At 29.5% G+C, this 25,181-nt stretch overlaps 5 protein-coding genes across 5 annotated transcripts; 2 read left to right on the forward strand and 3 right to left on the reverse strand.

Moving 5' to 3' along the window:
• Positions 1 to 680: 680 nt before the first annotated feature.
• Positions 681 to 10,670, reverse strand: PGO_021190 (ubiquitin carboxyl-terminal hydrolase family 2; the record flags this gene model as incomplete). The annotated part of the gene is made up of 4 exons (XM_028685937.1): positions 681 to 736; positions 980 to 1,148; positions 1,359 to 1,427; positions 1,710 to 10,670. The coding sequence occupies 4 exons, from the start codon at positions 10,668 to 10,670 to the stop codon at positions 681 to 683; spliced, it is 9,255 nt and encodes a 3,084-aa protein (XP_028541738.1).
• A 6,499-nt stretch (positions 10,671 to 17,169) lies between these two features.
• Positions 17,170 to 19,605, forward strand: PGO_021200 (hypothetical protein, conserved; the record flags this gene model as incomplete). The annotated part of the gene is made up of 2 exons (XM_028685938.1): positions 17,170 to 18,829; positions 19,184 to 19,605. 2 exons carry the CDS (start codon positions 17,170 to 17,172, stop codon positions 19,603 to 19,605), a joined length of 2,082 nt encoding a protein of 693 aa, XP_028541739.1.
• A 415-nt stretch (positions 19,606 to 20,020) lies between these two features.
• On the reverse strand, positions 20,021 to 20,530 carry PGO_021210 (hypothetical protein, conserved; the record flags this gene model as incomplete). The annotated part of the gene is made up of 1 exon (XM_028685939.1): positions 20,021 to 20,530. One exon carries the CDS (start codon positions 20,528 to 20,530, stop codon positions 20,021 to 20,023), a length of 510 nt encoding a protein of 169 aa, XP_028541740.1.
• Positions 20,531 to 20,731: 201 nt separating this feature from the next.
• On the reverse strand, positions 20,732 to 21,482 carry PGO_021220 (defender against cell death 2; the record flags this gene model as incomplete). Its single annotated transcript, XM_028685940.1, has 3 exons — positions 20,732 to 20,760; positions 20,899 to 20,980; positions 21,270 to 21,482. The coding sequence occupies 3 exons, from the start codon at positions 21,480 to 21,482 to the stop codon at positions 20,732 to 20,734; spliced, it is 324 nt and encodes a 107-aa protein (XP_028541741.1).
• Positions 21,483 to 23,128: 1,646 nt separating this feature from the next.
• Positions 23,129 to 24,712, forward strand: PGO_021230 (mitochondrial import inner membrane translocase subunit TIM50; the record flags this gene model as incomplete). The annotated part of the gene is made up of 1 exon (XM_028685941.1): positions 23,129 to 24,712. The coding sequence occupies one exon, from the start codon at positions 23,129 to 23,131 to the stop codon at positions 24,710 to 24,712; it is 1,584 nt and encodes a 527-aa protein (XP_028541742.1).
• Positions 24,713 to 25,181: the final 469 nt, after the last annotated feature.

Raw genomic sequence — 25,181 nt, forward strand, 5'->3', positions numbered from 1 at the left:
CATTAAAACTGGGATGTGAAAACAAAAGGGATGAAAACAAAGGTGATGAAAACAAAGGTGATGAAAACAAAAGTGATGAGTAATGCAAAAAATAAAATAAGACTAGAGAGAATGGTGTGCTAATAAAGTGTACTATAATGAAAACGTATAATAAAATTAGGGGAAATTAAAAAAAAACTTTAATTTTGCCATACATGGAGTAAGTTTTCATACACGTGTACTCCTATATATATAGGTATAGGGGTATGGTGAAGGGGCGACTAAAATAAATTCATAGAGATTACTTGTTTTCTTTAATTCAATGAATAAATTAATTTTAGCATTGCTACAATTTAAAAGATGATGATGGGGCTAGAGAAGCAGAGTAACATGTGTAAATTTTTGTAAAATATCTACACACAATGATATATAAAAAAAAAAAGGTACAATGTAACACGTGGTATAATATGCATATTTTATATACACAAATGCTCGTGACATGTCACACTAACCCTCTTGCAGCTACTACCAGCCATAGAATAAAAAAAAAAAAAAAAAAAAAAAAACTTAATTTGAATTAATAGAAATAATATTAATAGCAGAAATAATATCAAATAGTTAAACCTCCATTTTAATACACAAACATTAAAAATTAAGAAAAGAGAATAACGAAAAGATTGGCGTAAAAGGTAAAATGTTCTCTATGCTATTTTCATTCCCATTTGTGGTTTTGATTGGGACGGGGCATGATGTTCACCTGAAAGATAATAAAAAAAAAAAAAAAAAAAAAAGGAATCAAAAAGTGAAAGAAGTTTAAACATGTTGAAGGAAACAAATGTGATAATATCATACACACAAAAAAATTGAACAATGGTACAATGGTACAATTATTGTGTATGGCTGCAAAAACATATTTTTTTCTCATATCCTTTGCACATAACAGTAGGAAGGAGCAGAAAAAAAAGTAAAATAAAAAAAAAAAAAAAAAAAAAAGACTCACCTATAATGATGGAAAACTGCTTGTTTTTCCAATTAATCGTGTCATCATTCGATCTCCATATTCTTTGTCCATTTTCAAATTCGAAAAATGTTATTTTGTCAAATATATACTTGGGAAGGAGTGTCCTTTTCCTTATTCTATTTTTAATGTCAAGCATGTTGTCCTTGGGCTGCATCAGATAAAATATACAAAATGTTGATGTGGGGAGAGTGGATATGTTTATGTGTACATGTTTTGCATCTTCTCTTTGCCTATGCTACACACGAAATGGGGCTTTAAAGAAGAATACAAGTCTCTTCGAACACGACGATTCTCATGTATATATGTATTTATGTATCTATGCATGTACTCGTTGAATGCATTATGTTCATTTCCTTACATCTACAAGAACGTCAAAGCTGTAACCGAAAATTTCCTTGGATGGTGTTTGATTGAAAACGTGAATTATCTATAAAGTGGGGAAGGGGAAGGGGAAGAGAAAAAAAAAAAAAAAATGAACAATTCTTAAAGCGAAAAAAAAAACGAAAAATAAAAGTAGCACGAAAGTGTTTTTTTTATTTTATATTTTATTTTTTTTTTCTCCATCCATGCATTTTGGTACTTTCCTCATCACCCTCGTTAATTCTAAATAAAATTATATGAAAAGTACTCATAAAAATTAGAAAGATGACAATTTTGATATTTGTTTACGAATATATCTACACATCTGACTCAGACGAAAAAGGATTACCTTTAGTTGACCCATTTCTATCAAGCGCTTCTGCTCATCTGTAAAATCAGGTTCCATTCTTAAGGGGGTAACATAGACATTTTTGATGTGATTCGTTTTTACAAAATCCATTCGTATTAATTGTTCATCATTACTTAGGTACTTAATTTTTGGACCAAAAGTAAATAGTAGTCTAAATTTTTGCTTAACATCTATTCCCCTCTTTTTCAAATATGGATTAATTTCTAATTTAATTTTATCAATTAAATCCTGTACAGTAGTATAATGATTCGATATATATTCACGATTGGCCATTGTACTACTTGAACGATCTGAATTTGATGATTCTTCAAAATCACTATTGGACTCTTCATCTCGATGATTATAATAATTATTATCTTTTATATTATTACAATTATTATGTACGTTTTTTTTTAATTTAATATGTCCTGTGAAAGCAGCAACAGATTGAACATTGGAGTTGAACAAATGCACTACATAATGGAAGTATTGGGGTGATTCTTCTGGATATAGTCTAGAGAAATATTTATAATGAAATGGCAAAAGTGATAAACAAAAAGTTTTCTGTTCTGTCAGGGAATTATGTTCCAGGGCTATGGCATGTTGTTTTATTAATGATTCAAATGGCGTTGGACCGTATGATGTCGTGTTGTCATTTTTTTCATAAAATTCCCCATCCGAATCTGAGTTATATGTAAAAGAATCTATATTATATGGGGTAAAATTAACAGGTGTATTTAAAGGAGGATATGGAAATATCAATACGTGTGTAGGATCTACGTTCATTCTGTAACATATGTGTTTAAATATTTGTTTTGTTGGACATCTTATATCAATGTCGAGATCAATTTTACATAATTCTTTTTTTAAAAATAGGAAATAAGAATCTATATAATTTAAACAACTTTTTTTCAAATCTTTTTTTAAAACAACACCTGCACAATTTCGATATTTCCCTAGTTGGTAAATCGGATCATATAATTTGAATCGAAATTTGCTAACATATATTTTTCTTTCGACAAAATCTAGGTAATCGCAAATAACATAAAATGGCAAAATAGGTTCTTCCTTATCTCTCAATCCTCCACATTTTTTAATAATTTTTGATAATGGTTTCTTTCTTCTTTTCTTATCAACTTCGTTTCTCCTATTGTTGTTGCCATTGTTGCTGCCATTAATAAGAGCGTTCCTTGGGGAAGCAATAATTCGTGTGTTAGAACCCATTACATTCATACTGTTTATGCTGTTCATATTTTCTTGCAACAGAGCTCTACTTCTATCGTTCATCTGTTCATCTACAATTGCATCATTTTCAACATTGTTATGAACATCAATAATGTTATTGTTTCCTTTTGATGCATTATCACAAATCTGATTTATTATGCCACGATCAGTATAATTATGATGCACATATTCTGAAATGACTTCAAGGTTTCTATTATGGGAATCATTATCTTCTTTGTTCTTGTCATATAAGTATGTACTCTCATTTGTATTATTTTCTTTGTTAGTGCAAATCATGTTATCCGACAATTTGCAATCTCCATTAGTGGAGTTGGTGCTTCTAGGAACTTCCTTCTCAGTTGATTCTCTTGCATATAAAATTTTATTACTAATGTTATTTTTCAACACAGATGTGTTACATGTGTTGATAACATTTGTTACATCATTCTTTTCTTCATGTAAGTATAATGCGTTACAACTCCTTGAATCGTCCTTTTCATGTTTTGCATAATTTGTATACATAGAACTCGGTTCAGGGAATATTAGATAATCGGGATTTTTCTCCTCACTTGGATTAATTTGCACAGTCTGTCCTTTCTGAAAACAATTATCAGTGTGATCGATCCTATTATCAACATTATCATATCCATGGCGATGTTCGGTTTCATCTGTCTTGGATTTAGAATTCTTCTTATTTTGATGTATTCTGTCATCTGAGGAACCTAGATAACTACTAGCTTTATTTGTTGTGCCCCTCAGACGATCAAAGTCAACATATGCTTCTATTTTTTCATCATCCGAATTTAAATTAAAAATGTTCTTTTGAAATTCAATATCCTGTTGAGATAAAACAGATGGGTTCATCATTTCATTTCCCTTCCTTCCATCCAGCAAGGTGGCACTAGTTTCTCTTATCTCCTTAATCTCTTTTATTTTGTTCACTTTTTTCTTTTTCCTCTTTTTTTTTCTTTTCTTTTTATGATCATATATTTCGTTGTTATAAACAGATTCTAATGACTGTTCTGCGTTAGACAAATAATAAGATGAACTCTCTGATGTGTATGTCAGATCTGAGTTTGCTGAAGAGCAGAATGATATCTCAGAATCATATCCAGCAATTAAATCACTTGAAATGTTGTTTTCGTTAGATGAATTTAAATTGACACTTGGAACTTTTAGATTGTTATTACTGTTACTGCTGATGGGAATATTTTTGATTTTCTCCTCCCCTTTTTCTCTTAACATATTTGTGTTACTAGTCTCACAATTGGAAGTGAATCCCTTCATTTTATCTTCGCTGTTCTTATACCCATCGATAATCATTTGGTTTTGTTCATTTTCACGATGTCGTGCATTCGTATGATTCAAATTTTTATTTGTATCATTATTTCCAAACATGTTGTTAATTTTTTTTTTTTTTTTGATTCCTTTTTTCGATACTAACTTTTCATCATCTGTTGATAGATCAGATGTAGCTGGAGAATAAAATGGGTACTGATAATCTCTGCATATGTTTATACATTCATTGTTATATATATTAAGCGGGTGTTTTTTTTTCTTTCTAAAAATGAACTTTTTATTGTTAACAGCATATTCTTTCACATCTTTTAACATGTTCTTGTTTAACAAGCTGTATTCATAGTTTATTCCTCTTTTCTCGAATTCAGAACTGTGTTTTTTCAGGTAAAGGTACAGATTCATTACTTCTTCATTGTTTAAATTTTCTTTATTCAAATTTGATGCACTAAAACATGTATTTTCATCAATTATGTTTTTATCTGAAAAACAAACCTTATCGATCTTTTCCCCAACATTAACCGATGTTGTATGTGAATCATGGTATTCTGCATTCCGTTCATTATAGCATGTTTGAATAACCTCCTGTAGTGTCCCATCAGGATTTACTATGGGATATGAATTCAAACTATTGCTATTATGACCCTCAAGTTTAGTATATTCACGTGCAGTGGTAATACATTCTAATTCGTTCTTGTCAAAAAGCACATCTGTTTTGGCTTTTTCATGATTCACTTTGATCAAAGGAGAATTCTCTTTTGCTTCTTCACAGATGTTGGTTCCATTCTGATTAACATTGTTAGTATCATTTCCAGTTTTATCATATTCGTAATTGAAATAATTTTCTTGGTCTATACGATTGAGAGTGCCATAATTGGCAAAGTTTACATCTAAAGGAGAAAATGATTCTTTTTTTGTTTTCTTTTTTCTTTGATTCGAAGTATCACAATTTGCAAAATAGCCATCATTTAACAAATTGTTCACACTTAACTGATTATCAATCGTATGTCCACTTGTATTTGCAATAGCTTCTTCCTGTTTTCTTAAATTGGGATGACTTTCCTCTCCGGCAGAGATTTCTCCATTTTTACTATTTCTTTCGCGCCTAATGTAATATGCCTGTGGATCCGAGTTGAAACTTTTACTAATACCCGGATCTGAAGCACATGCGAAAACTTTGTAATAAACCCCAGTCCTATTATTAATAATATAACAACAATTGTACATTTTTTCAATTAACTTTTTTTTTTTATACAAAATTTTGCTAACTATATCCGCATTAAAAAAAAGATCATACGTAATTTGATTTTCTTCTGTAAGATAAAGATCTTCTTGTCTTGTTCCAAGGTGGAGAATAAAATTTTTTTTCTTTTCCAAATCTGTGTTACTTAAAAAATTAAAAATGAGAATATCACCTGGAATCATCTTATTATGCGCAATAATCTTTTTAGACTTTACCGAATTGCATTTATTTTTATATTCAATAAAAATTTTAAAATTTAAAGGATCATCTTGGTAATAATAATCTGCATCATCATTTATATAATTTGTCCATAAATCATAATTATATTTTGTTATATATCCTTTTTTCATTGCTTTCAAAATTCGTTGAATAATTCTACTTTCTAACTCTTTTGGTTTTAAAAGTACATCACAGTATATTATGTCTAGACAGATCAAGGAATTATCACCAATTTCTTCTTCTCCATAAATATCAAAATATTTAAAGAAAAATAAAACATGTTTACTTTTTAAACTTCCATTTCTTCTACATATAGAAGTATTTTTATTATAAGGCAAATATAAAATGTCAATGGTTGGGAATAAGTCATTAGATTCTTTATTCGTTTTTTTTAACAATTCGTATAAGTATAATTGACTATTTATTTTCATATCCAATGGAAAATATCGATAAACATCATTTGTTGGCAGTAATACATAGAAACATTTTTTCTCCTTCATACAAGTATTGGAAGAGGATGATGAGGAAGCGGATGAATAAGACTCTTCTTCTTCATCATCATCATCTGTGTTAGATGAATATGAAGAAGAGTAATAGGACGAATTATTGGATGATGAAAAATTTCTCATTCTTGAATTATTCATATGTGATGATCTTTTTCTCTGTTTTTCAAACTTCCTTTTTGATAAATATTTAATATATTTATCTATAGATTTGATACTACAACATGATGGTACTGAAGAAACTGTTGATATGGAATCTTCAGACGAGCTATTATTCCCTTCTTTAGAGAATTTGTATCCTGTTCTCAATCCTATTTCTGATAAGTTCTTTCTGCTTATCCTCTCTTCTTGGTTCTGTTTATTCCATTCCCTCGAGGATGGATTATTTCTTGATGTTGCTTCTTCTTCTTCCTCCTCCTCCTCCTGATGATGATGATTTTTTTTTTTTTTTTTTTCTTGTGTCAATTTGCCATCTTTCACTGCATGTCTGTATGGATATCCTTCTTCCTCTCTTCTTCTATCGCTATGACTTCCTCTACCACTATGACTTGCACTGCTGCTGTTACATTCCATTTGGTTCTTGTTAAATGCTTCTTCCATTGTGTAACTTTCACCCTTCTGTGAATATTTCAGATGACTGAAATTTTCGTCCACATGCATGTTGCTATACTTATCCACTTCTCCTTCTGTCATTTTGGATTTCATTTTTGACGAAGATGCATAATCTCCAATGGAAGGAATTGTCCTTGAAATTTTCTTGGACTTGGCCATGAGGTAAGACATTCGTTTCTTCTTCTTGCAAATGTAAATCTTTTTAATTATTTTCAAAATTTTACAAAAAGCATTCAAAACTGTTTTGTCTCTATCAAATTTTATATTAAAAAGGGATGGGATACCAACAGGTGGTAAATCATTGAATGATTTATAAAGATAAGAATATTTATCAAAAACTCTAATTTTAACATACTGTAATATTTCTTGTTTCAATTTAAGCCTTCTTCTGTTAATAATTTCTTCCATCTTGCATCTCTTAACCACTTGTGGATTAACTACAGCAGGGTCACATTCTTTGATTAATTTTGGAATAAGTGATTTTTTCACATACACAAGCATATAAGCACTATAATGCTTCATCCTTTGTTTTATCTTATCTGTTATATCAAAGTCGTACAAATCTGTGTCTATATTTATATCATACCCTCCAAAATTGTCATTAATAACTGAATATTCACTTACTCTAAATATTTTGTCATCATCACATTTTAACCAGAAATTTTCATTATGCTTATAACTAAAGGAGTAGTAATGTCCACTGTTCATGTTTCCTTGATGAACTGATACAGCTTGTAAGATATATTCTCCTCCATTTTTGCAATATTTTGATAAATCTAATTCTTTATAGAATTCAAATCGATTGTTTAATTTCACAGTTTCCATTCTTTGCAAATCGAATGTAAATCTTTTTAACAGAAATATACATATATTTGGAAAACTTAAAAACCTCATACCTTTTTTTGCTTTCTGCTTTCCATAGCCATCTGTTTCGTATATATTATCTCCTTCTAAAATCTCTGCTTCTATAGCTTTATCTAATGATTCATATATATTGTTACATCCTTGCACATCTAGCTGAATATCTTCATATGTTTCTTTTCGTACACTTTTATAATCTATATCTAAACATTCAATATAAGTTTCAACTTCCCCCTCGAACATTTTCTTAACTGATCCTTCTACTACCGTTCCTTTCATTTGTTCCTCCACCTTATCTAGCAATAGCTTAAGCAATTCATGTGTATCTTGTTGTGTGAATACATCACTGGCATCCCAACCAAAGGATCTTATTAATTCTTTACACGACACAGCTTCATTCATACAATGTAATTTATAAAATAAATTCTGCAGTGCCAATGATGTTGGCAAAACATTTTTCTTTTCGTTCTCTTCTTCCAGCAAAATATTTTTATAGTCTATTTCCTTCGATTTCTCACATTTGCTTTTTCTTTTGTTCTTGTAGTAATAAGACGAAGAGGCCGATGAGCATGATACAAAGGAAGACGAACCAGACGAAGTGATGGAAAGCACAGATATTTCGCTGTCCGAATATGTTCCATCATCATCATCATCATCATCACAATTTAAAAGTTCATCCTCATGTTCCCCATCTACATTACAGCCGCTGCTCCCTTTTGTAATATTAGTCCCTATTTTTCTGCTCGATTCATTTGCAACATTCACGTCTCCCTCTTCAAGGCAGCTATTTCTTTGCGAATTTAAATTTCTTAAAACAGGATCTTCTCCCTCGTCATTTCTTTGAAATTTTGACATGATATTATTTAATGAATTGCAATTCTCCATGTTCACATTAGTACCAGGTACTATATCATTCACATTGTTATTGATTACTGTGTTTTTATTACATTCATTCTGATCTTTCGATACGGTTGAAATGTTGGACAAATTGTCAGATGAAGTAAAAGGTGATAATGCATTATCCTTACTTTCCATATCGTTAAATTTTCCCTCATTTGAGCATTTAAAAATTTTTTTTTTTTTTTTTAAACTTGGTTTTGATTCATAAACCATACCTTTTTTTTTACTCTTTTTATGATTCATCATCATTTCGTTGTTATATCCTTCGCTTTTATGTAGCGAATTGTCATAATACAATTCTCCATTATTATTATTATTATTACTATTATTCACGTTGTTGTGTCCTTCTGCTGTTTCTACTAATGGATCGGATAGAGCCACGTTTGTATATGAATGTTTCTTATTATTTACAGCGACATTGGGAATGTTGTTATTCCTCACTATTCCTATGTTTTCCACGCCACTCACGTCGACCATGTCAACCACGTTTGAGAGATCATTGCTATGATGGTATTCCCCTCCTTCTACTACATCTCCAACCATTTCCTTATTTCCCTCTGTTTCATTCGTGACGAACCTGTGCCCATGTTCACAAATATTTTTTTCCTCCTTTATATTTTCCATGTTATTATCCTCTTGCTGCTTATAAATGCTGTCAAATCTACGTTCCTTTTGTGGGGATCCACTGATAGGAGAGTTATCTCGTTCGTTATTTTGCACTCCTGCTAAATTTTCATTCAACTTTTTTAATTGACCATTTGAGCTGTTATCCTTTCCGCTCTCATCTGTCTTATTTGGAGGATTTATTAGAAAGTTCTCGCTTCTGTTGTCGTTCTTTATTGGCATATTTGCACTTCCTCTATCCACTTGATGTTGTTCTATCTTTTCAAAAATGATCTTCGAATCGTTAGAAGTTCCATTTTCGACATGGAAAATATTATCATAATGACAATCTTCCTGTTTGTTATTATTATGTGTATCAGACACAACTCTCATAGGGGAAGAAGCTTTGAAGTGCTCCGAATCGGGACCTCCAAATTCATCCAATTTTTTTTTTTTATTCTTTCTATTCTTATCCTTTTTATCGTTCATATCCAGAGAATCGATCATTTGGATAGTGCTGCTCTTTTCCCTTTTTAAAGACATTTTATTTGCACGCTTTTTTTTTTCAAATTTTTTCTTAAAAAATTCTAACGTATTCTTACCAATAATGTCTTCAATATTAAAAATCATCATACAGACAGCTTTACGAAAAATGTTAATGTGATAAAGCAGTTGTAACAATGCATTCATGTAACATGTTGCACCATGATTTTTGAGACCAACAAATCCTGTTCTTGTTTTACTATCATAATTTACATCTCTACTATTTTTAAATGATTCAGAACCAAATGGAAAAACTCCTGCTCTTAAAACAATTTGTCCATTTTCATTTATAAAACCTGGTTCTCTCAATTTTTCAAAAGGAACAAAGTTATGCCATCCCCTATCGGCATTTAAATGAGAAAAACTAAAGTTATCAATTTTGTAATAAGATTTTCTATAATCAGCTAAATTTATTAAAATAATATAATACTGTACACTACTGAACCCCCAATCAGGAACCCAGTCATCTTTTGCCATAGCTTCAATAAAGGACGATGCAATTGGGTACATATAATTATTAGACCTTGATTTTGCTATAAATAGAATTCTAAAAATAAAATTTGGACATACTTTCCAATCTGAATATACATCTTCATTGTTTCTAATTTTATCAAAAAAATTATCTACGACTAATTCTACTTCATTTTCAGTTACCCCTCTTAAATTTTTATGGCTGTATGGTCCGTCGAATTTTATATTCTTATTAATTTCGAAATTGTTATTCTCCTCTAATTTTTCTCCCTTTTGGCTATAATTGTTATTTTCATCATAACTATCATCTACATATATTTCATCCATTTTACATGATTGCATGTTCTGTTCATGAAATCTGTTGAAGTTATTGTAATGATTGTAATTATTCATAGACTCGTTTAGGTTTCCATTCGCGCTGTCCGAAGAATTGCTTCTCCTGTTTCTTGGATAATTCTCCTCCTCATCTTCATTGCTATTATACATTTTCTCTCTCTAGTTTGGATAAATTTTTGCATGTATTTGTGCACGCACGGGTGAATCATAAACGAATTTCTCGACACAGATAAATCATAAACGAATTTCTAAGCACAGTCAAATCATAAACGAATTTCTCGACACAGACAAATCATAAGCGAATTTCTAAACACGCATATGTCTTCTTGCATCTCTCAACGCAATCCCACTGATAGCTCAACTAGTGGTAATGATGCTTCTTGCGTTTACTCTATGTAAATACACGCAATTCGGGATGCATATACAACGTTCGAGTATACTAGCTCATGACATGAGGAGAGTTTGTTATCATATATGTGTACATGCATTGGCATATATATGTATATATATGTATGTACTTTTTTTTCTATTATTTAAGAAAAAAAAAAGAAATGCTTTTTAAAATGGCACTTCTGTATGAGTAGTGTATCAGGACTCATCATTAATACATGTAATAATGCATTTACAAACGTGCGTAATTATCATCGTTTGTTAATGAAAAAGAAAAAAAAAAAAAAAAAAAAAAAAAATTGGAAATTCCTTTACAACGTGGTAAATTCCAAGTGATCTATTTGTCTATGGAACAGACTGGTGCTATATATGTATATATATGTTCTCACTCCTCTTCAAAAATATATCGTACAATTTCAATTTTTTTTTTTTAATTACATTTTATTTCCATGCTGTGATTGCATAGAAACCCTTTGAGTACGAGAAAGTGCAAATGTGTAAATAAGTGCGTATAAATCTGTTCATATGAATAGAGTCATATAAATCTGTTCATACGAATAGTGTCATATAAATATATTCATATGAGCGAAGTCATATAAATATATTCATGCGCTAATGCAAAATTTTCCCCGGGGAATACAAACGCTTGCAACTCTCTTTTTTTTTTTTTTTTTTTTTTTTTTAAATAAAAAATTCCTCAAATGAGCATGTGTAGCTCAAAAATGAAGAATTATATTTTGCGTAGAGAGTATAAAGGATGATTTCCTGTTATATCTTCGTATATGACTATCCTTCTAATGTTTTATGTTATTGAGTATATATTAATAATTCCTCAGAACAAATGCTACAACTTATTAGATTATGTTGAGGTGTAGCTTTCTCCTTTGGTACTTTGTACACTTGGAGTATATACTTATGTGTGCATATAGGAATACAATCTATGTACACTTAAGCATATCCATGAAGGTACAAAATCATGTAAACTGGTCTCATAGTACAGTAAACACCTTTGTATTTTTTTATTTAATTTTTTTTTTTTTTATTATTCCTAAGGTGGACTTGGAAAATGAGTGTTTCATCTCTTAACCAGTCCTGCTACTCTTTAAAACTGAAACCAGAAAATTATAAGAAAAAAAAAAAAAAAAAAACAGAAATGTGAAATAATTAAAAAAAAAAAAAAAAAAAAAATGAAAAATGGTATACATTACAAACGTGAGGAATTATATATATATTGAAACATATTTTATATATTTATGCATGTATATATGTTCTTATGTACATATATACATATATTGGGCGTGTAATTAGATCCCTAAGAATATATTAACGTGTTGTTTATATGCTTAATGTGTTTCATTACGTAAAAATTTAGTGAATTTTCGAATCTCATATTAACGCAATTAATAATAAAAAAAAAAAAAAAAAAAAGAGGAAATAAAAAGGAGGAAAAAAAAAGGAAGAAATAAAAAGGAAGCAAAGGTGGAAGTAAAAATAGGGAAATAAAAATGTATCACGTGTATACATGTATATGTATAGATGTATGTACTTAATATATATTTTATGCAAAATTAAAAAAGCATGTTATATATATCATACGATTAAGGTATGTTTAGTGTAGATTTTTATGGATATATATACATGCATATATATTTGTGTACATATTGCATGTTCCCCAACCCCACTATAAACACATGCTCACATACAAGCGTAAAAAAACACGGAATATATAACATGTGTACATATTTGCAGTGTACTTTAAGCAAACCTTCGCTTTTCTTTTTTTCTTTTTTTTTTTTTTTTTTTTACATTAAAAACTTGGCATTCTTTTATATCTGCATCGTTCCACTTTTGGAAAAATTTGCCCAATTGTTCTCTTATGCTAAGCGCGTGTTGGGAAGATCAAAATTATGAACTGTACTGAAAAAAATACTCAAATGAAAAATAAAAAAAGGAAAAGTAAAAAGAGAAAGAAGAAAGAAGGAGAAAAATAGAGGAAAAAAAAAAAAAAAAAAAAAGAGTGAAGAGTAATGAGGAAGAAGTTTCGGTATACTTTTCGTCCAAAGGATGGGTCATACTATATATTGTCGTTAAGTTGGTGTGAAAATTTAAGAAAAAATTGCGAAAAATTCAGGAACGGCTTAGGTAAAAAAAACAAAGGGGACATTCAAACTGAATAAGAGATGGTAAAGCGGGAAGGAGAATTACTTAAGTGCGTTCTAGGTAAAAAACAAGGGGAAAAAAAAAAAAAAAAAAAAAAAAAAAACAAGTCCTTCAGAGGAGGTCAAGTTAAAGCAACGTAATATAATAACCCTGAATATAAAAAAAAAAAAAAAAGTTCCATCGACAAATTTTTTATTTATTTATTTTTTATGTAAATAATGCATCGTTATATTTTTTTTTTTTTTCTGCCAACTGTATGCACATTTTGAGGCTAACATCATGGCGAATAATTCGTGAAGATGAATAAGCAGGTTGTTCATATACTTAAATATATACACATGTATATGTAGTATATGTATATATATGCATATATTTATAATCTCCGTGTGCATGTGCAAATAGGAAAGAAATATCCACATGTGCGCACATAGGCCACAACGAGGAGGAGGAGCAGGTGGACAGCACCCCACTTATGTTTTTACACTCACCTCCATCTACCTCAATCTGTGTACTCGAATTATGGTTAAGGAAATTTACATGTCATAAGAGTAAAAAAAAGGAAAAAAAAAAAATTAAAAATTAAAAAAGAATAACACTGAAAAAAGTGTAAAGCGTAAAGTGTAAGGTGAAAAAAAAAAAACGCAAAAAAAAAAAAAAAAACACCTCTGCGTTGCAAAAAAAAAAAAAAAAAAAAAAAAAAAAAAAAAAAAAAAAAAAAAAAAAAAAAAAAAAATAAAAAAAAAAAAAAAAAAAAAAAAAAAAAAAAAAAAAAAACCTCTGCGTTGCAAAAAAAAAAAAAAAAAAAAAAAAAAAAAGGATCAGTAAAGAACAAACCCAAATAACAAGTAGTTTAACCACGTTTTTTTTTTTTTTTTTTTTTTTTTTTTTTTTTGCAATATCACAATTGTGTAAATATAGATCTAAGATAATGTATATTCCCTCCATGTCACACCTGTTTAAATAACTTCTGTTCATATAATCATGACATGTGTGCATACTGTTCTTAATTCATAAATATATTTACTCCTTTTTTTGTGGGGAAAAAGTTGCCTATCTGAAGGATATGCATAAACGGCCAACACAAAAAAGATTTTGTGAGAAAGGAAAGAAGCAACTAAAATGAGGAAATTTGAAAATCGAAAAAATGAGACATCCCTATTCACCTGTGCATATATTTTCCCTTATTTCTATTCCCTTTTTTTCACAATTTTTTTCAAATTTGCCCTTATTCACATTTTCCATTTTTTTCATATGTTCACATTTACGTGCTTCCCCACTGGCAGAATTACCAAAAGGTCACATGGGGCAAGAGGTACACCTTCAAGGGTGTGTAAAAAAGGCGTCCAAAATATTCGCCATGGTGAGGCTAAAACTACACTGAGAACTATTGCGATGTGAAGTTTGAGGTAGTACAAATTGGAAAAAGAGAAAGAAGAGAAAACGAAAATGCAAACAAAACGAAAAAATCATTATGTGCCGCGCTGTGACACACCTTAAACAATTCCGTAGTAAATGCATTGAAAAAATAAGTATGGCTAAAATTTAGCCATAAAATTTATCAGGCTTAAACAAGGGAAGTTCTACTTTTTGGTTGCCATTTCAATTTTAGTTTATTCTTAACTCAAGTTCATGAGTAAAAATGTTTAACTCCCCGAATATGTAATCGTCGTGTCTCAAGTTCTTTTAATTCCCAAAATGACGTAGTACACTTTCAGAAATTCTGCGCAGGTACCAACAATCATATATTCCCAATGACAAATTTTTTTTACTTAAAATGCGTAAATTGCTCCAAAAATGTGGTGATAGAAATGCAATCTAGAGAATTTCTACCATTCCGCTGTATATTAATACAAAATATCAGTTATGTATGAACACTTTTTTTTTTTTTTTTTTTTTTTTTTTTGAACATTGTACCACCACCACCCACATACACACACCCAATTAACACATCTTGCAATGGTGAATTAGCATGTTAACGTATTTCGGTATAAAACTGTTGGCAACTAAATTTACAGCTAAAATTAGAAGTAAATTAGAAGTAAAATTAAAGAGAAATTATGTATTTTCCTTGTTTTTCAGAATAGCTATAATAATTAACACTGTTTTATAAGAGCCTTTAAAAATTGTTACCCTTACAGAGTAGTTAAGATAAAAAAAAAAAAAATCCAAATCAGCTATTCTTTCCTTTTAAATGATTCATAAAAGAAAAAAAAAAAAAAAAAAAAATTATATATGCGTGTCTTCGATCACCATGATATGGATACAGATAATGCAAAACCGATATTTAATTTTTGCTCAATTAAGTATAACTTCAATGAAATTTAAAGAACAAAATTTTACAGTAAATCCTATATATATTTATGAATAAATGTTTTTGAGGTGAGATATGCCTTTTTGTATATTTCACAAAACTACATTAATGGGATGATGAAAAGAAGAAAGAAATTGCTAAATAAAATGGAGCAGTAAAAAAAAAAAAAAAAAAAAAAAAAAAAAAATTAAAAATTAGACAAAATTCTCCAAGCAATCTACAGGAAACCTAATTTGTGCATTTACAAGGTCACCTTACTATCACACGTGAAATCCCCTATGAGTCTTGCCCGAAAAATATGAAAGTTCAATGGAAATGAAAATGGAAAAGAAAACGTGAAAAAAAAAAAAAAAAAAAAAAAAAAAAGGGAAAACAAAAGAAGTGAAATTTTTGAATGGGATATTTTTCTCTAAAAGGTCCCTAAAGGTTCATCCCTTTTATACTACAAACTTATTGTTAATTTTTTGCAAGTGTTGATGAAAGTTACATGTGTTAATAAGCTTGGGACATGTAGAAATTCACATGAAAGGAAAATTTCAGGTCATGGGTAAAGGCAGGGGAGTTTGGATATTTTTATGAACACTTTTGTGAAAAGTTTATCTCGTAACACTCCTTGAATTTATTTTATATATTTGTTTATATATTTATATATATATATATATATATTTTTATTTATTTGTTTATTCATTTGTTTATTTATTTTTTTATTTGTTTGTTTATTTTTCATTTGATCAAGTTTTTCTTTAAAAAAAAAGTCTCAATTTTCTCCTACAAACTCGTGCATGGAGCGCAATGCATACAAGGATGTTATTTTACTTAAGCTATATGTATTTTAGTTTGTGAAAATTTGTGCTTGTTTTGAAAGCCGTGGAAGGGGTGCAAATTTATGTGCAAACGGTGCTTCATGCTCAGGGGTAGCTATATATGTTGTATACATATATATACATATATATACATATATACATATATATACATATATACATATATATATATATATATATATATGTGTGTGTGGAAATACACGCACATATTTTTTCATCGTGCAAAGGTGTGTATGAAGGTATCCATACTTGCCTTTTTGAAAGTTTATGAACCATGTTTCACCCTTCTCTTTGCAATCGTGCTCACAGTACTCGTGTATAGAAATGCCCTAAAACGCAGTAATAAAAGAGAGAAAGTGTAATGATCGAGGTTCAATAAAATGATAAAATTTGCCTTACCTGTGAAAAAAAAAAAAAAAAAAAAAAAAAATCCACACAGTTATAACAGTCACTGTAAAAATAAAGTGTTGACAAACTGTTTGTTTATCATTATTAGCTCATCCAAAAGTGCTATTTTTGATAAAGCAGTGTTGTCTCCCTTTGATCGATCTCATTCTTGTTATCTAACTACTTTTCCTTGTGCATGTATGTGAAAGAATATTTACTTTGTCCAAAGATTGTACAACGTTAAGTTTTTCAAAAGGGGAAATAATTCTACAAAAGTGTCCAAATATTTAAAGAAAAAAAAAAAAAAAAAAAAAAAAATACACAAAAAAAACACACAAAAAAACACAAAAAAAACACACAAAAAAACACACAAAAAAACACAAAAAAAACACACAAAATGTTATAAGAGGAAAAAAACATCTAATAGTCACGCATCAAGGAAAAACTCACTATAGACACAAACATCATATGAAAGTGTAAATGCTAAAAAAAAAAAAAAAAAGATTATCACTTATAATCACCCCTTATGCATGCGAAAAATAGATAGCACATTCGAACGAAATTAACACGTTCAGGCAGTATGAATAACTCTTATGACACGTATAACTACTCAGGTAGCATTTTTAATAATGCAACTAAGCCACCTGTTCTAAGCACAAGTCCGCAAATTTTAAACAGTAATAATTATAGTTATACCAATGTGAATTCACAAAATGAAATGATAAATATGATTTTGGAACAATGTGTACAAGAATGGTTCCCTTTTTTAAAAGAACATGACGATTGCATAAATAAAACAAAGGAAATAAAAGAATATACTTTAAATGAAGAAATACGAAAATTGAAAAAGTTCTACAAGGGGGTTAATTCACCTAATTTCCCTTTAAAGAAATTATGTAAAATGGACAGAAGTATATCTAGCTTGAATGATGAAAGTGATGATGAAGACATATTTTGCAATAGCAATAGTTTATATATGAATCTTCTGAGCAATGGAGACAACGAAATGAGTCGTGTAGAAAACAAACAGGGGTATCTGGATGGTGATATGTCATTTAACAAAACATTTAAGACAAAATCAAAAGTCCAAACAAATGAAAACAGTGAAGAAGATACTACTCATAATAGAGAAGCGCAAGAAGGAAATATCTTCTTCTATGATTGCATAACAGAAGAAAATAATGAACACAGTATTAGCGGTGGTGACAACAAGTTGTGCATGAAGAAATGGTCTATGGAAGATAAACAAAAAGAAGGAGAAGTATCAATTTTGTCATTTCAAAAGACAAGGAATAAAAATGGCGAAGAAGAAAAAAAATATTTTTTAAAAAAATCGGAAAACCAAATGAACGAGAAAAAAGAACACAAGCTAAAGCAGCACCCTGTGTTTCTACAAAGTCGAGAAGATGAAGAAGGAAAAAAAAAAGAAAAATACGAGGAAGTAGGAAAATTCAGATTATCGACAGAAGGAACAAGCAAAGTTGATGGGTGTAGAAACAAGCAAAGTAATTGTGATAGCCACAAAATAAGCACTATAAACATACCCCAGGGTAATAAACTTGAAGTGGAAGAGCAACAACAGCAAGGAGAAGAAGAAAAAAAAGCGCATCCCCAATGCAAGAACAATACAAAAGAGGAAGATGTAACACCCCATAAATATAAGGAGAATGTTAAAAGTGATGAAATATCAAACGTATCAAACGTTTCAGGCATATCAAAAATTTCAACCTTTTCAACCTTTTCAACCTTTTCAACCTTTTCAAACGTTTCAAACATTTCAAATACCAAAACTAGCGATAACAGGGCGAACATGGAACCAGCTCAGGAGACACACTACTCCAGTAAGAGCATAAATTTGATTATTCAAGAAATAAAGAATGAAGAAGCGAAAGAAAACAACATCACTATGGATTCATACGGAAATATCTATTTATCCATATGTATGAAAGTTTTGAAAAAAGATATTGATTATTTCTTAACTCCTAGAACACTACCAAAAGAGGAACTATTAAATGAAAAAAAAAAAGTTAAAGAAATTTTAAAACTTTATGATAAATTGTTTTATAGCCATTTTAAATTTATTCCAAATAAATTCTACAAAGAAACGCTGAGACCTATATATTCATATTACCAGAACTTGAAATGTACCCTTGTGGGGGGTGCAGCCTCATCAAACCTATCCTTGGATGGGAAATCGAAAAAAAACTCCTCATTAAGCAAGGACCATGAAATTGAAAGATGTAATAAGAAAAGAAAAACGAATACGTAGAGAATGAGAGAGAGAGAGAGAGAGAGAGAAAGAGAAAGAGGGGGGTGGGGGATACACATCGGATGTGCAACGAGCTGGAGTGATATGCCTTGCGAGAGTATACACGTCTCATTGTTTTGAGCATGAATAATATGCATGTTCTGTTGTATGCATTTATGTCTATTATCCATAATTTTAATACATGTCATTAATGTGCACATATGGACTTGTATATATATATTTTATCGCATTGCACTTTTGCCTCTCTTCTCCTACCCCACACCGTATCACATATTGGCTTCTCTCCCAAATCACGTGATCACCCCTTGTCTCTTTTTTGCCTAAGCCAATTACAACTCACTTGATGAGATTAAAAGCTTCGACACCACGATGGCTAATAATTCAGAATACAAAAATTTAGGAAGTTTCTCCAATTTAATAAATGATCAGAATATTAAGAAAATATTACTGGATGTAGACGAAAATAAAGACATAAGTCACTTAGAAAAAGAGTACAACTATATATACAAAGATTTGGTAAAACTAAAAAGTTTATTGTTAAAAAAAAGGTATTATAAAAACATACTATTTGATTATCAAAAGAAATTCGTTCAAAAAAATAATAGGTGTGTTAAAACATATAGGGATATATACCCAGTCGAGAAGGAATATAGAATCTACACCCAAATCAAAAAGGAAACTGGTGATGTCATTAACAGCATTAATGTGAGTTATAAAAAATATTACTTGAATGGTTGGTTAGGTTAAGACCTATTGGATATTATAATGTATTTTTTTTTTTTTTTTTTTTTTTTTTTTTTTTTTTTTTTTTTTTTTTTTTTTTTTTTTTTTTTTTTTTTTTTTTTTTTTTTTTGTGTTTTTTTTTTTATATTTTTTTTTTTTTTTTTTTTTTTTTTTTTTTTATTTTTTAAATTTCTTTTTTTTTTTTTTTTATTTTATTTTTTATTTTAATTTTTTTATTATTTTTTTTTTATTTTTTTTCATTGTTGTTCTTCTGTTTTTTATTTGTTTCTTTACTGTTTCGTTTAAAATGGGCACAAAAAAAAAAAAAAAAAAAAAAAAAAATAGAGATATACACATGTACGTACATAAAAATTGTACACATAAAAAAAAAAAAAGTGCAGTTGGCAAACTTTTGAATAATGCCACAAGACAACAAATTTTAATTTGTATTTTGCTCATACTTTTCAAAATAATGCTGAAAATATAAGACAGCAGCATTTATATTTTTGATCTGATTTTTTGGAAAATTTAGAATATTTTTTTCTGGTGGTACTTCTTCTTGTTTACGTATTCTACAATTTTTTACATGTGCTCTTAAGTTTGCCATTCTTTTTTGCTTCATCAATTTTCTTTTAGTTGTCGGGGGTACATATCCCTTTGCCTTTTCTTTTAAATATTCCACATTTTTACACTCCTTTACACCTTTTAAAAACATTTTTATAATTTCAAGTTTCGTTAAATCTTTTCTATTTTCAATATCAATTTCAACTGTTGCATTTCTTAACCTTTTCATGTAACTTCGAAATGCACTTGGGGTGTTGGTTTTGTTTTTATTCTGTCTACATCGAATAGGAACATTTACGTTTAAATTTTTTCTCCATTTTATGACGTAACTCTCACATTCGAAAATAAACAGCAGAATGATGAAACCTAGTAAATAATTCCTCATTCAGTAGTTTTTATTCTTCAATATTACCTTAACATCAAATCATCCCTGTGCATAAGTAACAACTTCCGATTCTTATCACGTCATTTATTAGTATGTTTTTTACTTTATTCATCCCAATTTTATGGAAAATAATTGTATACCTGGAGAGACATGTATGTATATATGTCTGGACGAGGCAAAATGAAACTATGACTCTGCTTCTTAATTTAAGTGCATGTAGCTGAATACACCTGTAGAGTTCAGGGAAATTGAATGTTTGAAGCAGTGGATTTTACAGAGAAGAAAAAATAGGTTAAAAAATGTCTAGCAGTAAAAATCGTCAAACGGAGTCAAGAGGGGGGTAAAAAAAAAAAAAAAATTCCACTTACAAATGTACATTACCAAGGAACACAGGACGAAATCGAATATGATTTTTTCTCTTTTGAGATTAAATAAGTTTTTATTCGTAATCTTAAAAAAAAAAAAAAAAAAAAAAAAAGGTGATAAAATGCAGACGCCAGTGAATTAAAAAGATACGAACTGGGGTGTGTCAAATGGGGATCTATTTTCACTTAGTGGAAATGACGAGCCAGTCAGTAGTCCACTTTTTCACCACTTTTTCACCACTTTTTCACCACTTTTTCACCACTTTTTCTCCACTTTTTCACCACTTTTTCTCCACTTTTTCACCACTTTTTCTCCACTTTTTCACCACTTTTTCTCCACTTTTTCTCCACTTTTTCACCACTTTGCCTCTTACCTGCTCCCTGAGGGCTACTAAAAAAGTTATGTTTCCGATGGATGTGAAAATCGCAGCAACTGAAATTTTTTCTCCGAAAAATGAAAAAAGATAAGCATAGAACGACAAAACAATTAATGAGGAAAGAGTGAAAAGGAGGTAAATATCTATTATCTTAATTTCTCTTGGTGTGCATTTGTACCTCTCGTAAGCAGCACATAGTATTCTTTTCATTTTCTCCCGTGCACTTAAAGTTCATCTTAAGAGTTGTAACGGCAAAATGCCATAATGTTATATTTATATGTATTAATGTGTACACATATGTACATATCCTAATGAGGCCTCAAAAGTGAAACTTTATTTTTTTTAAAAAAAAAGTTGCAAACATAAAAGTTAAGCTAATCCACGATGGATGCTCTGAAAAAAAAAAAAAAAAAAAAAAAAAAGAGGCTATCTTACAGGAATTATTTAAGGACTTGAAATTTTATCAAGTAAATACATTTCCCTTAGTGGAAAGAATTTACTGTAGTTTTCTCCTTTTCTTACATGTTTTGGTATGTATATTCCCTTCTGCACCGGTTGCAAGATGAGAAAAAATGTTTGCGAGAAAAATTTAGGCCATCTTTTTGAAAATAATCAAATGCTTTCCACAATCACAGCCACGTATTTATGAATGTATAAATACGTGCATACATACGTACATGCATATATATATATTTATATATATATATATATATATATATATATATATATATATATACACAAGTACAAACATAAATACATACTTTCTTGTGTACACCACATTAGCGGAGGCAGAACTTTATATCTTTAAAAAGGACCGTTCCCTTTCACAATGTACTAACCCACGTACACGTCATACATATATTAAGCCATGAATATATTATGATACGCTCCACTCGTGATACATATTTCTTTTAATTAACAATTTTAACAAGTGTGAATTAAGAATATTTTTCTTACAGTTGGAATTGCTTACCAGTGCTTTCTGACCCACTTTTTTTTTTTTTTTTATTATTTTTTACGTCAAAAAATTTGTACCATTTTGTACAATTTTGCATTGTGTCATTTTTTTTTTTTTTTTTTTTTTTGTATCATTATCCACTTCTACAACGTACATGTTGGAATTTTTTTTATTTTGTTTTCATATTTTTTCATATTTTTTCATTTTTTTTGACTTTTCTCTTGGAGTACTGGAATAAAGTAGGAACCCTAAGAATGTTCTTCTCATTCTGAACCTGCCCTCTCTCCACCTATCGCAAGTCCATATATATGATACTTAAGCGTGAATGTTTATATTCTCCACAGATTTATGTGCACCTAAGAAATTTTGTAATGTGTTGTGCTTACCTATCTAGTTAAAAAAAAAAAAAAAAAAAGATAACTTTTGCTTAATCTGTTGTATAAACAGAATTAGTATATATATACATATATATGTGGGCACTCCGTGTCCTACCCCAAAAAAAAAAAAAAAATATATATAGGTGCAACAGTTTGACAATGAGATCATATAACAGAGTATGGGGCGATCTTCACATGAAAAAAAAAAGAGAGAAATATTTGCACAAATGATATTATTTTTTATTTCTCAGATTTATTAGTGAAAATAAAAGGGAGCATATCTAAGTAGATTGAAAGATATGGGGAAAATGCACATTTTATATTTCCACGCTTAGGGATGTATTTTTTTTTTTTTTTCTATGCCTTTTTTTTTTTGGTCTTTTCCACATGTAAACATAAAACCAGTTATCCAAGATAATATCATTTTTTTTTTTTTTTTTTTTTTTTCCATCTCAATTTATTCTTCATACCATGTTTAAAAACTTCCTCAGCAAGATAATGCTTAAAGGAAGTGCTATAAAATGATTGCCTCATTATGTTTATCCAATTTAAAAAATAATGAAAAGAAATTATTTCATTATTTGTCAATAAGATGTTCCAACAGTAATGCAGGGATTAACTTAGCAGCTCATAAGAAAAAAAAAAATGCTGAAAAAGTCACAAAATTTAGTAAACATACAGAAATAAAGTACAATAACAATGGACGCATAACCTATCAAAAGAAAAAATTTACAAGTATCTCTTCACTTTTGGATAAAAATGAAAATGGAAGAAAAGTATGTAAAAATGATTATTTCAAATTAATGAGTAATATTATGTCCCCCATCTTCGTAAGCAGGAACTATCTAAAGGGAGAGGACAAATTGGAAGAGAAAAAAAAAAAAAAAAAAAGTGTGAATATAAATAGTACAATAAAATCACCAATTATACAATTTAACAGGGATTGTAGTATCCCACAATTCAGTAAGCTCTTCTACATGGATAGTAGAAGTTGTTGCTACATGAAGAGAACATTTGTAACATCAAAAAGTGCAAATTGTGGAAATTTCAAGGAGGAAGTAAAGATAAAAATGAACAAAGTGCATGAAGTAAACAATAGAGGGGAGGTCAATGAATCCTCAAATGGTGGTGAAAATGAATGCACTAACCATTCTTCCGTTGCACAAACTAGTAAAACGTTTAACAGTTGCAAAAGTGATGAAACATTAAATAGCAACAAGAGCAAGAAAACATTAAGACAAATATATCTGCACAAAAAAGAAAGAGAAAAAATGATAAAAATGTATTTACTTTTAAGCCTTCTTTTAATGCCATTTGGACAAGTTTACATGTACTGTATTGAAAATGATATAAGTATGGAAGAATTATTAAAAATGTTAAAAGAAAAAGCAGAAGTGTTAGAAAATAAATATAATGATTTATTAAACGAATTTATTGATAAATATTTTCCACTAAGCAATGAACCGTTATTACCAGACTTTAAAGATTTAAATTATCCAGAAAATTTACCAACATTAGTAATTGATTTAAATTATGTAATTGCAAAATTAGAATATGATAGAAAAACCGGATGGAGAGTGCTCAAGAGACCTTATGCTGATATGTTTTTTAAAGAATTATCAAGTTTTTATGAAATTGTTATTTGGTCTGATGATAATTTCCCAGTTGCACAAGAAGTTATTTCCAAGTGGGGTATTCCAGCTATTGGCTGTTTACACAGAGATCAATGTTCCAAAAAAAAAAGACATTATGTAAAAGATTTAAACAGATTAGGTAGAAATCTGGATCGAGTAGTTATAATTGATCATGATGCTCATGCTTTTATGCTTCAACCAGAAAATGGAATTCTCATCAAAGAATTTAATGGTGATGTAAATGATAAAGAAATTTTTTGTTTAATTGATTTATTGAAATCTTTTGCCATTAGCACCTATGATATCTCTCACTTCTTGAAAAAATATGGTGGCGGAGATTACAACATTGGAAAGAGGTACATGCAACTCAAGAGCGACACTGAGCAAAAATCACAAAGGATTAGAAGTTTTGGAAAAATTTTCCACCTTGATAGTAAAAAAACACCCAACGGAATTTCCTTCAATTCGTGACTACTGTGATTCAACATTTATTCGAGGCAGCAACATCCGTTTCACATGCACACTGTTCATTTCTCCGTGGATTGGACAGACGCTATCTCAAATTTGTAACACTTTAAATGGTTAATGTATATACATGTATATATATATATATATATATATATATATATATATATATATTTTTCTCCTTTTCGTTGGCCTCTCCGTGACGCTTGAAAAAAGTTGGTAAAAGTGTGTACACAAAGTTATATATGTTTGTTTATATGGATGCTTCGGAATTTTTGTAAACCACATCTGTCTTTACTCAATCTCGATTAATCTATATCCAATTTTTTCCCCTTCACAATTTTTCTTTTTTTTTTTAATCCACCTTTTGACAGAAAATGTTTCGTGCTTATGTGTGTGCCCTACCAATTTGCGTTTTTTAAAATTCAAAGTTAACACTTTTTTTCCCACGCGGGACAATGAAATAAAAAAATTG

The sequence above is a fragment of the Plasmodium gonderi genome (genome assembly GCF_002157705.1).
Source record: "Plasmodium gonderi DNA, contig: Chr02, whole genome shotgun sequence".
Classification (NCBI taxonomy): Eukaryota; Apicomplexa; class Aconoidasida; order Haemosporida; family Plasmodiidae; genus Plasmodium; species Plasmodium gonderi.